This window comes from Cimex lectularius, unplaced genomic scaffold (genome assembly GCF_000648675.2).
Source record: "Cimex lectularius strain Harlan isolate CLEC.00 unplaced genomic scaffold, Clec_2.1 scaffold190, whole genome shotgun sequence".
NCBI lineage: Eukaryota > Metazoa > Arthropoda > Insecta > Hemiptera > Cimicidae > Cimex > Cimex lectularius.
In genome coordinates, this window is record NW_019392798.1 from 742,782 (window position 1) to 760,626 (window position 17,845).

Below are 17,845 nucleotides of genomic sequence, written 5' to 3' on the forward strand. Positions count from 1 at the left end.
TGAATATAAAAACAAATAAATGGTTTTTCTATCAGTTCTAGATTTTTTAAAATATAAACTAATTGGTCTGTAAAATAATTATTTTATGTTAAAAACAAGTGAATTTATTAGAAGAGTAAATTATTTTTATAATTAATTGTATGTTTTGAAGGCAATTTATTTCCAAACATGGAATTTTGAAGATAAATTTGTCTTACTTAAAATAATTATTCAGAAATCGTGAGATGCGGTCTGGTGTGATAGTAGCTTTCAGAAAAACATTTGCTTTATCGTGCCAACGTTTCGATCTTTATTGAGATCATCTTCAGGGCTCAAAGGGTTTGTCTTCTGTGTAGATGTGTCATTCTTGCGTGTTGTGTTGACAGTGCCCTGAAACCTACATCACACCAGACCGTATCTCATGATTTCTGAATACTTATCGATTAACGGTCACTAATCACCACACACTTATTTAAAATTTTGAATTATTTTAGAAAACATTTCCATGTGATTTGTTAAATAAAAAAAGGAAATTTACTTTAGTTTGATATTAAATTTTATATAATTTTTAATTGTACTTGTAATTAATTTTTAATGATATTTTAAAATCCCAATTATTTTTTTATTTAAAAATTACAATATATAGTAATTTAGTTTCTTTACATGCTTTTATTTCATCCCGCCTTCTTTTTGAAGTTTACCTTTTACCTTCAATTTGTTAATGATTCAAAGAAATGTGTAATTTAAATTAAAAAAGGTTAATTTGAAATCAAAAATGGCTAATTCGGAAGAGCCAAATACGTGTCGTAAATGGATTTTTATAATTTATAAAAGGTCTGAATAGCCAATTATCAACACCTTTGAAAATTTCTGTATACTTTTTATAAATAAAAAATGATCTTAAAAAGTTCGGTTAAACCTGTCTTTAGTGATCCTTAATACGTGATCAGTCAAACCAGATTAACCTTTTGTGTTACTGTCACAATGATAAAAACAAATGCATTTAGATGAATATATAAATTATTCTGTTTACCAGACGGAAGTAATTTGTTTAAAAGAACAAGTGATAGGATATTAAATTTGTGTTTACTCATGGCAGATTAATAGCAAATACCTTATGTCATTCTTTTCGAAAAGTAATAGTTGAAACCAAGGATTATAAACCATTTGTCCTTGCAATATTCACTGCAATATTCACACATGGATAAACAAGTAGACAACAAAAAAGGTAGGGCATGTCGACAAATGACCCAACTTCTCACAACTTTCCCCTAATATATATAAATTCAAGACTTGCCTACTGAATATTTCGCTCTGAACTAACTAGTTTGAACGTATAAACTTCTTTCCCAATATTATAGTCACGGCAGATAAATCGAGACAATTTCTCCGCCTGCAGATTTATCACGGATGATAGAGATGTTTATTACTCTTTTGAGCTTTCAGAACTGTTCTGGCACTCCTGTTTTTGACACAGGATACATCATAATATTTCCTTTGCCCTATTTGACATAGTGCTTTCTGGCATGAAGCATGAACAGATAAGTGCAGTAAATAACATTGACTAATACGTATCCTGATTTTTTCTCTTTTGGCTAGGGGATTGCATTAATAAACACATAATGAAAGTATTAAACTGGTCTTAAATTACAGAATATTTTGAAAACAAACAAACGTTTTAAGTTGGTAACGACTTCTCGATTTCAGGGCTCCAATCAATTGCTTTATCAAGTTTGTTAAATTGTTTCGGAAACAAAGCTAGTCTTTACTTAAGCGTTTTGATTCGGAACAAGGCAAGCTGAACTTCGGAAATTCGGGGTAACTATTAGTTGTGGCATAACGTTCAATTTTGCTCGGGAGCAGAGTGGCACATCTGTGCTGGAATTATATTTTCCAAGGCGGAATACTGGAAGGGTTTTGAACGGTTTATATGGTATATAATATTCGCCGAGCCCAACGTACTAATTAGTGAAGTTAACTTTTTCATTCTCCCATCTTATCAATTTACAAAACCTCTAAACAAAATTTAGAATTTTGTCTATAAGGGCCGATTGCAATAAAGCCCTGTTAATTTCGTTCTTTCTTAATGGTAGAAAGAGAAATAAAAGCTTTTCCGTTTTGACCAACTTCGTTCAGTTACAACAGATTACTTTTTCCTCTTAAGGGCGGTCTCTGAAAACAATTTTTAATATCGGCTAACCGATTCTAGTCAAGTATGAATGCTAATAATAATTTTTTAATGCAAAAAAAAAGATTCTTTACCAAATTGGATTGAAGTTATTTTGAACTCTGAATATAAGTTCTTTTAGAATTCTAGAACATCTATTAAAACGTGAGAATTTTTGTATCCAATTTTAGAAAAATTGCTGATAAACCATTTTGTCAATACAATTTTATAAATAATTTTATACTGTTAATATCAAATAATTTTTTGTTTCCAACATTGAAGGCTGTGATTTGCCAAGTGGAAATCATAATAAACGAATGTTGGTTACAAATAGTTAGTATAAATATTTGAAAACAAATGATAAATTAAAGGAAAGATGTGATTTTTAATACGTAAATATCAAATGGACGTTATTAGTAATTTCTATTCGCTCACCCAATTACTTCTGGGTATTTTAAATGTTACGTTATTTTACCAATTTGATGATTCTTTGAACAAGCTAACATAAGATTAAGATTAAGCTTTAGATTCACTATTTTCGGGGTCCGCTTGACCAATTAATATCATTCATTTATTTAAGGTTTCTAAGTTGAGGTAAAAAAGTCTGTGTCACGAGCGAGATTCGAACCCACGACCTTCTGCTTGATACGCCGCTACTCTACCACTTGAGCCATCCACTCGAACACTAACTTCCCATCTCAACCCCACCTTTTTTGAATTTTCCCTCCTTTTTGCCATTTTTCAATAGATTCAAAGATTACACGACATTTGAAAAATGGCAAAAAGGAGGGAAAATTAAAAAAATGTGGGGTTGAGATGGGAAGTTAGTGCCCGAGGAGATCGAAGTCACGATAGCTCAAGTGGTAGAGTAGCGGCGTATCAAGCCGAAGGTCGTGGGTTCGAATCCCGCTCGTGACACTGACTTTTTTATCTCAACTTAAAAACCTTAAATAATTGAATTAAGCTTTAGTTTTAGTTAATCTCACTGGTTTTATTTTTTGCTGTTTTATTAATGATAATTTGCCAGATAATTAGTAATTGAGTAAACAACCTATGTAAATTGGAAGAATATTAATGTAAAAACTTGCGTTAGGTGTGTAAGTTAACGTATTTGCAGCCTGAGTAATATAAGGTTGTCCTGACCGGATTCAGATTAGGCCATGTATGGTTGACCAACCTACTCACGGCCTAAAGGTGTAGAGAAAGATTACTTGATATGTCTTTTATAATAGAAAAAGGTCTTGTGTCTTTATATGAAGCGAGTAGGCATGCTACTAGATATTGAGATAAGTGTGAAAGAATACATTTCTGAATTTTTCTTTTGCAGAAAATGGGATATTATCTGCAGTCATTGCTTTTTCTATGTTTTCATGATCTGAGAGGATCGTCCTTTGGTATAATTATGTATGCTTTTTTTTTTGCAATTTTCATGCATTGCGAGCTTAAGTGACTCAGCTCATCGAGTTCCAAAGTTCGTTGGTTGATCGGATAAGTCCTAGTTGTAACAATATAGTAAGTGATTTCCACAGCTTCCCGTAAGTTGTAATTCCACTACAAGAAATTCTTAGGTACAACTTAAAGCTTAAGTCTCAAGCCGTTGTGTCCACAGGGTGTCTGCGCTACCTCTGTTTGCTTAAAAGATCTAGGGAATTACATCTATCTCTGATGTTTCGCATCGTTAGACATATTTTATAGATTTGTTACCGTTTTGATTTTACCTTTGTCGCGACGACACAAAAGCCGACGACGCTGATGAAGAGAAGAGCGTTGCAGGTATAAATCCAGAGACGGTAGTACCTCATGGTAGGGAACGGTTGGGGGGCGGGTGCCCTCAGTGGGTTAACAGGGTACTGAGGCTGACGTGTGTACACCGCCCCGAGAACCATAGTACCTGAAATAAAAGTTGAGAATTATTCAGTATAATCAAACAAAAGTAGAGGCAAGTAATTAAATATTGAATATGTGAGATTTTCTCTTCAACACTGTAAAATAACATGGCAATGAAATAATTAATGTTATAGTTTATACGATCTATACAATCGATGAAATGGCCTAATTTTGACTTAGCTATCTCACGACTATACTACAACTGAGTTATTTATTAATGCCGACCGATTTGCCCTTAATCTAGTAGTATTATTCTCCAGTTAATTCCTAAATCCTTAAATATAGTTTTTCTATGAATCGTTTGCATTTTAAAGGATAAACTTTAAGAAATATTGTAATTTGTTAATATACGTTTGCTATTTTTATTATTTATCGTGTGATAGCGCCCACTGAATTTTGGTTAGGTTTTTCTTTTAGACAGGTCGAGGAAATTACTATGAAGAATTGGTGCTTGGAGAAATGCCAGACTTTTCTACTTGACGTTGGCTGCTGGGCAATTTACACCGCAGGTCAGATTTAAAATTTAACGCTTTAATCCTGCACCTCCTGTAAATGTAACGTCTCGAGAAAAAAAACCCCGTCCGCATCAGGTTGACTTGAAGTTCGTGTACAAAAGGGGAAAATTCCCACGAAGGTTTGACTGAACCCATTTACAAATATAAACAATAAGTCGAAAACTTTCAGCGTTTCCCCCCCACCTCTCCTAAAAGAACAATAGGTAATTCATCATCTTTCTCCGACGGTTGCGGTAGGCAATGCCGAAATTTCCAGAGAAATGTCGAGACCAACTAATAACAAGACGGATGAACGAAATTTTACAACATCCTTCGCAGGATAATTAATTTTTTCCTGTCGGGGTCTCGGCCCACAAGTCGGGACTATTTCATACTAGTTAAATTAATGTATGAGACGGTTATAATTAATGCATGCTTCTTCAACTTTGAAGTTTTTAAGGTAATTTATATTGGCAAAAAGGCATGTTATTCATTTTGAAAATCATACATTTTAACGTGAAACCTTGCCTTTATTATCGATTTGGTTTTCTAGTTAGCCTTTACGTTACCTTGGCGACTAGTTCAGTTGCCAAATTACCATGACCTTTATACCTTCAACCTTATCTGTATACAAAATTAGTTATAATACTAATTTATTATTATATTTGTTGGAGAACGCAGTTAGGGTTTCGAGTCCTGCCAAACTAACGGTCAGCGGTTCGAATCTCGGCTGAGCCGATTTAATTGAGAATAGTGTGAAAAAAGTAATGTGGTGGTTACGAATAAGCCTTTCTTTTTGTCTGGAATATATATTTAAATCTTACAAACTAATGTAATAAGGAAGTGAAAAGTGTTTTGAATGGTGTAAATTATGTGTATGAACTGTGTTTTTTTAAATTTTGTGTTTATGAATTTTTTTACTGTTAAATGTTTTGTGGTTGTATATTACCGTGTTTTTGTACATGTTCATTTGTTGTTGGTTCATGAAGGTTTTCTGTAAGGTGAGAGGCGTGGTTAAATTATTCATCCTCCCTAAACGATCTTATATGTTGTGTTTTTATTTTCGTAGTGTCAATTCGATGTATTTTGCGTATGTATATACAATTTTTGTCGAATGGGTTGGTTCAATCAATCTTTTCCACGTTGCTGATTTGACTGATTGTTTTTGTTGTTGTTGTTGTCTTCATTAGAAAATTTTAGATGCTTATCTTTCGAATGGTTCTTCTCAGCTGAATAATAAATGTTTTAAGTAATTTAATTATTTTTTTATATTGCCAATAGACCCTTGTCCTTTGTTATGCATGTATTTCGAGGTACCTGTAGGTCGATTTTTTACATGAGTAACGAAAACAATAGGAAGGATCGTATTACATGATAATAGATATATAAAAAGGCACTTAAACAAAAAAAATTCTTATTAGATCGGATAGCCAAGCAGCCATTAAGCATTAGCATGTAAAAGAATCACAATCAATCAGTGAATGCATCCAAAATCTCCAAAACCTGTGGAAACACAACAACCTGATGATATCTTGGGTGCCTGGGCACAGAGGAATTTTGGGTAATGAGAAAGCAGACGGTATGGACAGAGGAGGATCTGCAAGACCATACATAGGTCCCGAACCTATACTTGAGATAACAAAAACAAATATAGAACCCTCCAGCGCAGAATGGATCCAAACAAAACAAAAACAGACGTGTATAAACTCTAGCGGCGCTAGACATAGTAAACTTACGATGGAACAACCTTCACCGAGACTGGCAAAATCATTGCTGCAATAGGAGAGGGCCAAACTCAGAGGAGTGGTAGGACTACCAACCGGTCACTGGCATCTGAGAAAACATCTACACAACATGGGTATATACAACGATGATCCCATTTGCAGATTATGAAATGAGGAAGAGGAAACAGCCACCCATATCATCTTCGAATGTGAAGCAACAGCTCAATGGAGATTTAACCTAACATATGGAAAAAACTTTGGGAATAAAATTACAGCAGCGACAGTCAATGACCTGACACTTGTAAGGAGAACGATTGAGTCTATTGCACAGAACTAAGGAGCAAGGGAGGCTGCAGTGCCTATGGAGCACAAACCCCGCTTCCTCGTATCCTTTTTTACCACACATAAACAAAAAGATTCTTTACATTAAACTGTTTGGTGAATAGGCTAGACCCGCTTAAAGTCTAGGACTTGCGAAAGTGTAGGTCTACCCTCTCCTTTAAATTGACTAGTAAACATTATTACTCAATGAAATTTGAATTATAAATTAATTAAATATATGTTCAAATACATGTTTTTATTACTATTAATTACTCTTAAGTTATAAGGGTTCAAAAGGCCGTTTTACATAGTGTGATTTTATGAGAAGATTTTGAAACCTTAACGACTTACAGTGTTTTTTCATAATAATATTAAAATAAATTATATTGTTTTCGTTGTACTAAAAATATTTAAACATTTGAAAGCTACAAACTGATTATTAGCGGCATATGGCAGGTCAAGTTAATAAAAGCTGAAAACAAAAATGGGACAAATCGATATAGTTTTTGTCTTGTTAGGAAAGTGTGCTTACGGATTTTATTGATACTTTTATATATGTCATGCTGTTTCTTATTTAAACATAAATATTCAAGGTATGTTATTACATAATTCTCTAATTGACAGTATTTGCCATTCCCGATGAAGCGGATCTTCGTATTTGAAATAACACAAATTTACATTTTCATTACATTATTTTTTAACCCTAAAACTATTTCGTAAGAGTACATTTTCTAAAATTGCTTTTAACGTTTGTCATTAGACTTTCTATTGGCGATGTTCGTTTAGTTCAGACACGTTTCAGTATTTTACCATGTTTCTTTTGAGTAGAATCTCGTACAAGGGGTGTGGAATTTTTTTCATTTTACATTCTAAGACAGTCTGCAGGAATTGGAGGCTTTTCCTTTTCCCTCCGGTCTATTTTACCTTCTTTTTTCTGTAATATATTCTGAAACATGCCCGCAATGGTTCCATTTCACTTTACCCTTACTTCGATTATATATTTTTATTTCTGTGAATTTAAAATGCACTTAAATTGGAAACGTTTCAAGATTAAGACAAGTCGTTTCAATCTGATCACGTTTCGGAGCTAGATTTATCGATTGTCTTTATTTTCGCCGTTAAAAAAATCTAAAATTCTCACCCCATTTTTATCCAAAGTGACTGGTAAATTTTCAACGCCAAGGTCAATTTTCTTATTCTTTGTGACAGATGAGCTCGTGTCTTAGACAGAAACTAATTTCATGATGCAGATTAGTAAATTGACTTTCTGCTTACAATGCCATTAACAGAATCCCGCTTCTTCCCTAACGGGACTTCACTTATACTAATGACGCTTGTAAAGGCATTACTCGAAAGAACGACACGGCACGGCTTTATCGGTGATTAAAAGGAAATTTTCGTTATCTCATTTCCTTTTTTGTAATCAATTGGTTGTAACTTGTCTCTTTCAAAATAGTATTCGGTAATTCCTTTATATTTGTGATTCCGTGCAAATTTTCTTTCAATGAAAATTCCTCAGAGAAATCGTCCAAGCTCCTTACTACGTCACTACCTCACAACGATCTTCCTTTTGTCAACGAACTGATCCATTCCCGATTCCAAAAATTCACACCAACCTTTCGATCCAATCTAACCTTACAGCACGAGCCTACACATTCCCAACTCGAAAACCCGCCATCACCTTAATCGACGATGGCCTTGAGATCTTATTCTTTAATCCCACGCACTGAGTGTATATGCCGTGCAGCGCTAGGATAAGTGTTAGTGCTGTGATGTGGGAAAAACATATATAGGATACCGATAAAAAATTGCATTAAACACGAAAAACAAAACCCTAAAGTCCAAGAAAATAATAAATATATATGACAAACGCTCTTTCCCATTCTTCCGGTTTTATGATTTTCTCTCTTCTATTTCTCCGCCATCGCTTTCCTCTTTGTTATGATTATCTGCATTTTTCTTCTTTTAATGCCTGCTCTGTTTGTTACATTTTCAGCTACCTGTCTACCTATCTATGGACACATTTCTATCATATTTCCCGCCTCTTATCTTTCACTCTTTCCCTATCCACTTAACTTTTTCATACAACTTTTTACATGCTCATTCATTCACTATCACTCGTTTACTTTTTTCTCTTACTTTATTTTCTTTTCTTTCTATCTTTCTCGGTCCTCTTCATCGTTTTACGTCTTTTCTTGCTGGTATTCTACCTTTGTCTCTTTGTTAAAATATCGATCTATCTATCGTACTCGATATTCCTGTCTTCCACTTTCTAACTCCGTCTATATATTTTTCCTTTAATTTTTTCAGCCAATTTCCATATTTTTTACTCTCTTTCTTTACGCTCACTTTCTTACTGTCATTCTCTCTCTCCCCTTCTTTGCTTCGATACTTCTTACATTTCCTTCTTATTTTACATCCTCCCTTTTTACCTTTATTTCTCTCTTTCTTATTTTTTCTCCTCTCGCTCCTATTCTCCTATTTTCTCTCTCTTTCTTTCTCTTTCTCTCTCTTGTTCTCTCTATCACTCTCTTTTTCTAGCGTTGTATGTATCAAATATAAATGTTACTCTGGTTTAATGTAAAAATAAAAATTCTGATTATTTTCGCAAGTTTATAACTGCAGCTGGAAAATTTTTTTTATTATAAAACTCATCAAATCCATTTATCCGCCAACTTTGGTAAAAATAGTCTGAGAAAAGTTTTGAAAATGTTTAGCCCAACTGAAGCTTTTGGAGAACGTGTTAGGCAACACCTTGTTACTTATCCCGAGACAAGAAATCCCCTCGTTCTCGTTTTGACCTAAAATCTTAAACATAAATGAAAAACCCTATATATTAAAACTTTCAATTTCGTTAGACCTAAGTGAACTGTGTTCAATTGTTGATTTCAAGATTATTTTGAGACGTTTTTCTTCTTCTGATAAGTCCCGAAAGCCGGACTAAAGCAATATCCAAGGAAAAAGGAGTTATAACGTTTCATTCTTACGTTTCCAACTTAGATAGAAATTTTTATATTTGCACTTCCTGCGCCTTCTCTGATGGAAATATTTTTACATTATACATGATTCTCCGAGCCTAGGGCATCGTTTCCCTGTATAAGGACAAACTGCGCTCAGCGTTCAAATTAGGAAAATTTCCCTTTCCAGGCATTCAAACCCAAATGGAATATTTTATCACGGTGTCGCCTTCTTTTCCGTGCAAATTTTCCGAACGGTTGGTTAAATAAAACCTGCTGAAAGGAAAAACCTTGCATTACATGAAACAAACAATTTTTTGTATTCTTTACTGAGTGTAATAAAACCTAACGTAAATTGTGTATTTTTCGCAAAGTGAAGCAAAATTGATTTATTTGGTTCATAAAACATCTCAAAACTAACATAAGAAGTAAGAAACGGTTTCCTGGAAATGTAAGCTTGTAGGAATTGTCAGGTAGAAAAATCCTTTAATACTAATGAACCGTTTTGTCAACGGGCCAAAAGCTCTTTGATCCAAATGGCTTCTGGCGCTGAAGAGCGGATGAAAAGGAAATTTCTCCAATATAATTTCACAAAGAAAACCGCCGAACAAAAGGCCATATGTTTGAAAGAGACGTGATAGACTGTGTGCCTCAGTATGTTAGTTTATTATCATTTCTACATCAGTTGCTTTGTTCAATAAGCTATTTTCTTTATGGATTAGTTAAGTACGAACTGTTATAAGTTTATCTATTTAAATTTATCTTTCAAATGGATTATAATTTAGGCAAATATGAATGAGGTTTAAGTGTAGCTATTTAATAATTAAAATACTCCAAAGTAAAAAAGTATAATAATCAGTAGCGAATGGTAATAGTTATGAAATTATATATTATATTATTATTATTAATTTTTAAGAGCATATTAACGGCTAAGGTCATTTCACGCCCTAACATTCCAAACCTTCTATCTTAGTTTAGCTCTATCCCTTTTGAGGGCTATAAAGCTCTGACTCCAAACATTCACTCGTAGACTAATTTATCCTATTGCCATCCAAGCTTTAATTTATCCTCTTAAAATTCTTAATTTGGAAGGCCAAATGTATGCAAAAATCACGTTTTAAATTACATGTAAAATTTATTGCTTTTTTAAAAATTAGAAATCTGAATTTTTGTTCCATAATTTAAACATTTCCCATAGGCTTGTATGGCTAATAATAATAATAATAATGGAGTCAGACTAGCAACAGTCTTAGCACGAGTATAGGATCATTCTTATCATTTTATTCTTCCATTCAAATATGATAAATAAATTAATTCTACATAACAATAATAAGAAAAAAAACACAATAACACTTTTTTTCTTTATCCTTTTTTTTTGAGGGAGCTATCTTTCGTATTTAAATTGCGATTTTGGGCATTGCAGTTTATTACCCTGCAATTTGTATTTTCTTCCATTTCATTTTTCCACTCCGGAAGCCTCAAAACCTTCTGCAAAAAAGAAATCTTGCACGCACAACTTTCATACAAACATTAGCAGGAAAATGTTGAATGGTATAACAATTTGGGAAAAGGCCTAAATCTCATTATAAATTCCAATAAATTTGAGAAAACTGAATAATGCTCTTCGAAAGAAACCCTGGGGGCCCAGCAACTCCTGTAAATCACTCGAAAGGTTGAGCCTTTGCCTAAAGGGTTGCAAAGTGGGACAGTCGACCAAAATATGTTTTACTGTCAGAATTTCATTTCCAGAAATGCCGACATGACTAGGAACCCAAACGAATACCGCATGTTTGTTGAGTGTTCTGATTTCATAGAGATATCTGTGAATTTCTAAGATGTATGGGTCAACCGAGAAATTATTTTTGATTGTTTCGAGACCACTTTTCGAATCAGAGCAAATAATGGCATTACAAATTCCTTGCGATTCCTTTATAATGTTCAATGATCTTCTGATTGCATGAAATTCAGCTGTGTATACGCTAGCCTCATTCGATAGAGACCAGCTGAGATTATACCCATCAGCAAATATCCCACACCCTACACCAATTTCATTTTTAGACCCATCGGTATAAAAAACTTTATAATTGGGATAGTTATTTAAAATTCGCAAGAATTCTGCCTTGATCATCAGAGAAGGAGTTTCTCTTTTGTTCAGTAAGGCCAGATCTTCGATAATTGTGGCAGTAGGTAATGACCACGGTGGAATATCTAGCAATTTAAAACCTTCAACCGCCGGCAAGGTATTCCCTCCTAATCTCAACATTTCAATACCGCGGATTCCCAAAGGTCTCGTCCTAGTTCTTAGGAACGAATACATATCTTGGTGAGGGTTACGGAAAACTGAAGGAAATAGAAGATGGAAAGGCTTAGACTAAAGTCTAGCAACAAACCTAAGAATTGCCTCCTCCCTAAAAAAATCCGGAGGAAGGACCCGCATCATTGCAGAGACTATATAAAGGGCTTGTTCTAAACGCGCCTGTTGCAATCCTGATACCTTGGTCATAAATCCTATCTAACGGTTTTAAATTTGATATTCGCGCTGAAGAGTACATATTATATTATATATTATGTTATATCATATATTATATTACATATTATATTATATGTTATATTATATATTATTCAATTAATTAAGGTTTTTTATCTCAACTAAAAACCTTAATTAATTGAAAGATATTAATTGATCAAGCGGATCACGAAAACTAGTGAATTGTATATTATAGATTATAATATAATATATTAGATATTATATTATATATTATAAATATAATACTTTAGATATACAATGCTGATTGTTATTATCATACACAGCAAACTGTTTGTCTGTAGTTAGAAATTTGCTTTATTCAAAAGGACTTAGGAGCTTTTAGCTTTAGGAAAGTTGACATGTATTTATGAATTAGTAAAATAACATTTTAAAGGGAGGACAATGTTTTGTTTTGTGAAATAACAGATGGAATTGATAACCTATTTAAAGCCACTTTATGTACTATCAACTTATTATTGCAACAATTGATAAAATAATGAAAGAAATAGTGAATCCATCAATCATTATTGTACATTTATGTGTTTATTCCTTTACTTAGAGTTTGACTGGAGGATTTGGTACAGGTATAAGTGCATTGAAGGCGCTAGTTCTATACTAGCTGTTATAAACTAATAGTGTTATTTGTTCAAGATTGAGATCAAAGGGCTACTCGAAAACAGGCTTTGTCGGGTCTAACGTGAGACGTGAAAGTTCCTTGTTTCGGCACACATGTCCTTTTGGACTGTCACCAGGATTTAATTAACGTGGAATCACATTTCCTCTCGAGAATGAACTTTATTCCCAACACCTGGAGGGATGACGTTTTTCTGTGAAACTACCGAAAAAAACGTGGATTTTTAAATGTTAAACTATGTGGTTTGAAACCGATAACATTTTATTTAAATATAAGGGACATAAGAAGGCTCAGAGAAAGAAGATATATGTTTGACAGACCAAAATGATAGGAAACTACAATTTTTATTAACCTATTTTCATTAGGTACTGGTTAGAAGCGATCTGGATTGATACAAGTAATAGTATTCTATTAATTCTCGTTCAGTTTATAGTCCGTCTTTCATGATTTTTCTAGGTTATAAACAGCTTCAGATCGGGTGAATTTTGCAGGATTGCAAACACAGTGTGGTCATTTGAATACGAGTACAAAATATTGATAATTGATTGAGTCTACATATTTTATAGTCTTATTTGAAAATGTAAGTTGGGGAGGAAATTTAGAAATAATAACTTTCGTTCAACAGCAAAAATTTGTTTCGGCGGGTTATATTCTCCAGTTTGAAAGAAATAAAAGAAGAAGGTCGGTGAATTCACGGAACCATGCCCGCAACACAGCCCGGTGTTCATAAATGGTTTCCGTTTTCATCGTCGTAAACTATGAAAAAAGTACCGATTTGTAAATATAATTACAATTCCCTGAAATGCTTACTTTTTAGAATTAAAAAGTTCTTTTGGGTTTTCTTTCTTCCAGTGTTTCACACTCGCTCATTCACTCCGTTTTACGGAATAACATTTAATCATGGATATTTATAAAAATGATATTGTTGTATTGATCGTATTGCTATTGTCATTCTATTCTATAGATTGTTATTAAAATTTAATAAATCCGTTATATTTAGTGGTCTGATTGACCAAATTATTTTTTTAAATTAATTAACATTTTTATGTAAGGTTTTGGTTGAAATGAAAAAGTTAGTGTCACGAGCGGGATTCGAACCCACGAACTTTGGCTCGATACGCCGTCCTAACCACTTGAGCTATTGTGACTTCGATCCACTCGGACACCAACTCCCCATGTCAACCTACAACCTTTCGAATTTTCCTTCCTTTTGTCGTTTTTCAAATGTCGTGTAATCAGGATTCTATTCTCGGCAACATATGAAAGGTTGTTGGTTCGAATCTCGCTCGTGACACTAACTTTTTCATTTCAACCAAAACCTTACATCACAATGTTAATTAATTAAAATATATTTTTTATCTTGACCAATTCTATTCCAAGAAAAAAAATATAAAGACTCCTTTTTATGATATTATGTTTTTGGTTGCCTCCGTCTATGGAATAGAGTGAGTCAAGCTAAAAAATAAATCATGGATATTTTTTTGAGCTTTGAATTCGGAAAATTCATTTTCATATCCATATTAATTTTGTACGTCTATTTTTGCGCGGTGCTTGCAGGTTAGAAGATTTACGGAAGTCCATTGATCATAGTCATCATCTATGGCCTGTTTTTTTGCTTAGTAGTCGTAGGTGTATTTTGTAAGATTAAAAAATGTTATATCATTGAAGTTCAACATCAATGCATTCTCTTTAGTAGTGGTCAGACTTTCTTAAAGTTTTCAAAATATTGACAGTTGATTAAAAAAATTCACATGTTTTAGGCTTCGTTTTGCATGATGCTGGTACTTTAGAAACTTTCTGAAAAGTCCATCGATAACAGTCCTCCATTGTGGTCTATTTCTAGTTTATTCTTAGGGTCAGACATAAGTGAGAAAATGAAACATGTGAAAATGATGTGAGACGCGTTATAGCGTTAAAAGCTTCCTGTCCACATCCTATCCATTAAATTGATCGCCGGACATTTTTCAGGATTAATTTTATTCGCAAATTGAAGGACGAAAGGAAAGTTTGAAACAATAATTTTTACACAGCAACAAAAAAATTTTTCTGCGAGTAATAATTCAGGCAGATTGAAAGAAATAAACAGGAAAAACAAAGGTGGGTGAATCACGGCGCTGAATGTCTACCATGCCCGCAACACACCCCTGTCTTTAAAAATGGTAGTTTTAAGCGCCGTGAACAATAAAATTGTTTTAATTTCTAAATATTATTACCAAAAAGTTCACTCTTACTTTTTGATATTAAAACTATAGTATTATTGTTTACATTCTATGGTCCGCAATTTCTCGCTTATTCGTTGTAAGTTTTTTCTTGCAATTGAGAATTATTTGATCTGTTCTTCAACCACAGTATGATTATTATCCCCCAAAAAACTTTACTAAACTTGAAACTTGTGAGAATGGGGCATTGTTTTCTTATTATAAATGGAACATAATATTCAGTTATGATAAATAATGATTTTCGGACAAAACGGACAAGTTTTTTTGGCACTTTTTTTAAATGTAAATATTTATAAATGTTGTATGGAACAATATTAAACACAATTACAAAAAAAAACATTCAATAAATCAGTTGGTTATGTACGAATCAATATGAGGTGCTATGGGAGTGTTGCGTGTACTTAAATATTCTTTCATTTTTGGATTATGTAGTAACTTATCAGATATGTTTTTTTAGCAATCCAATGGGATATTTCTTAATAACAGCGACGAGTTCAATTCAATTCGGGCGTGAATTCAAACGGGCGGTTATGCACGCACGTTTCCTGCTGAATTATTTGACAAGGGAGGGTGATTGATTTATTTAGAAACCATTTGAATGAATAATAAATTTCGCCGTATGGTTATTTGTTTATTCCAGTGTTTGGGGGCTTTGTAAATCTTTTGGTATCTGAATTAGGTAGGAGGTCATAGGGCAGGGTACGACCGCGCTATTAGACTTCCACCGCTTTATAATGATTAATAGCTGGAAGAAGGGAATCTAGCGTCCAATAAATCAGGGACAACCTCATTCGTGCCGCGGGCGTTAGTCTTTCTCAGGGTCGTGCTATTTTTAATGAAGAATTCAACGTTAATACAAGGTAACAGATTCGGGCGTTGTAAAGTCAAGTAATTTGTATGAATAGTTTGAGCTGGAACGCGATGTCCAATTCTTAGTCTTATGTGATTGGTCCCGGGCGGCAATTTTGGAAATACTTAAAAGTAGTAAACAACAAAATTAACTATTTTTTGTATTTAAACCATGTAAAATATACAAAAGAAAATTTTAAATAAAGCCCGCGGAGTAATGTAAAAAAATAAAAATTAATATTGATAAAATAAAAAGTAAAATTAATATTGATACAATAAAAAAGTCCATGTTCAACTTGTTTTACCCATTAATTTTTTTCAGAAAAATAATACTTCATTGCTTAATACTCTACAATTACAAAATGTCTTATTTTTTCGTCACCAAATGAAAAGATTATAATAAAATTTGAAAGGTTTGTGTGAACTTGTAAGTCAATTAATAAGCCTTTTTAAACATGTTATGGGTAATTCTAATTTTGAGAAAAGGTGATAGATTCCTATTCGCAATCTCTGGCTCTCTTATTCTTGCTATAATATGCTAAATAGTTTTATTTAATGTAGTTAGTGCTAGTTAGTTAGGAATATTCTGGAAAGGTAGAAAAAAGTAGTTACTGATTGATCTCAATGCACAATATTCTGTCTACGTAGTTTCTAGTAGGTTTTTTAAGATTGGATAAAAGTGAATGTTTATTGATTATGATTCACGAATACTGGTCCACCTATACTCGCTTTGTCCCAATATTGGGGCGTTGAGTAAAATTACAATCAAGTGAAAGTTGATTGAAATGGATGTCTGTTGTTATTTTCATGTTTGAGCTGATTGCGATGGTGAATAAATTTTTGACTAGAGGCAACAATGATATACTGGGTACAATGAAGTCAGTTTTTTTACACCCGTGCTTTTGTGTCAATATTTCGAATCATACGCTTAATTTTTTCTCGGTTTAATTTATTTAGTGAAAGATTATTCTATTTTATAGTTAATCTAATTTGGAGTAGTTGTCAATTGTTGTTAGAGGGCTTAATACCATGGCAAGTTGAAAGGCACGAGTGGAAGGGACTTCGGGCAAACGCAATAACGTACGAATCTGCATAATGCATAATAAACGGATATAAGGTGTGGTAGGTGAGGAGAATACAATTCCGATCACGTGGCCTTTACCACAGAAAATATTGTTTTCTTTTTTCATTTTGTTTTGTATCCCGATAAGATTGCCAGGATTACAAATGCAAAGGGTTCCTTTACCAAAATATAACTTATTATTTTTATTATCCGATCATCATGCTTGAACAGACATTCGAAGAAAAACCTTTGATAAAAGTTGTTAATAATTTCCAATTCCTCTAAACGTTTCTCTTTTTGGAACTTGAAACATATACAAGACATTCTACACTGTAGAAGCACTTCAAAGGACTACTCAATGTGCTGTCTGCCCCCGTCCACGCTGTCATTTTAACTGAGAGTTTGTATGGTAACAGATAACGTCACAACTTTTCCATGTCATCTCCATTCCAGTATTGTTCTATTTATCCCTATTTCTCCACAATTTACTCTCAAAAGGGAGAGAAATATTATTTGGGGGAAACAACATTAACTCAACAAAACAAAAATGGTCGTCATTTTATATTTATATATACGTGGAAGTATTGGCAGCCAGTTTTGCAAAACAGAGTTTTATTTATTCAAAGTAGTAAATTAGGCAATAAATGTATATATCATTCTTTCGAATGGGTTGGTTCAGTCAATGTTTTGTCTTACAACAGGTGACTGAGATTGCGGATTTTACTGACATGTTTTTTGTTTCATACATTGCCAAATTTTAAACCCTTGTCTATCCACTGGGTCTTCCGTGCTGAAAGATAAATGTTATACTTATTAAATTCACTAATTTTGTGGTCCGCTTGACCAATTAATTGTTATACTTATTTGTTATAATGTAATTTACATTCAATTAATTAAAAATTTTTTAGTTGAGATAAAAAAGTGAGTGTCATGAGTGGGATTCGAACCCACGACATTCGGCTTGATACGCCGCTGCTCTAGACACTTGAGCTATCGTCACCTCGTTTTTTATCTCAACTAAAAA

At 33.3% G+C, this 17,845-nt stretch overlaps 1 protein-coding gene across 1 annotated transcript in view; it reads right to left on the minus strand.

The window, feature by feature from the left end:
- The window catches only part of LOC106664207 (leukocyte antigen CD37-like), a 96,926-nt gene that overhangs the window by 49,300 nt on the left and 29,781 nt on the right, over positions 1–17,845 (minus strand). The window contains exon 2 of the mRNA XM_024228024.1: positions 3,865–4,037. Coding sequence (XP_024083792.1) covers positions 3,865–4,032 — 168 coding nt within the window. The 5' untranslated portion in view covers positions 4,033–4,037. The remainder of the gene's footprint in view (positions 1–3,864; positions 4,038–17,845) is intronic.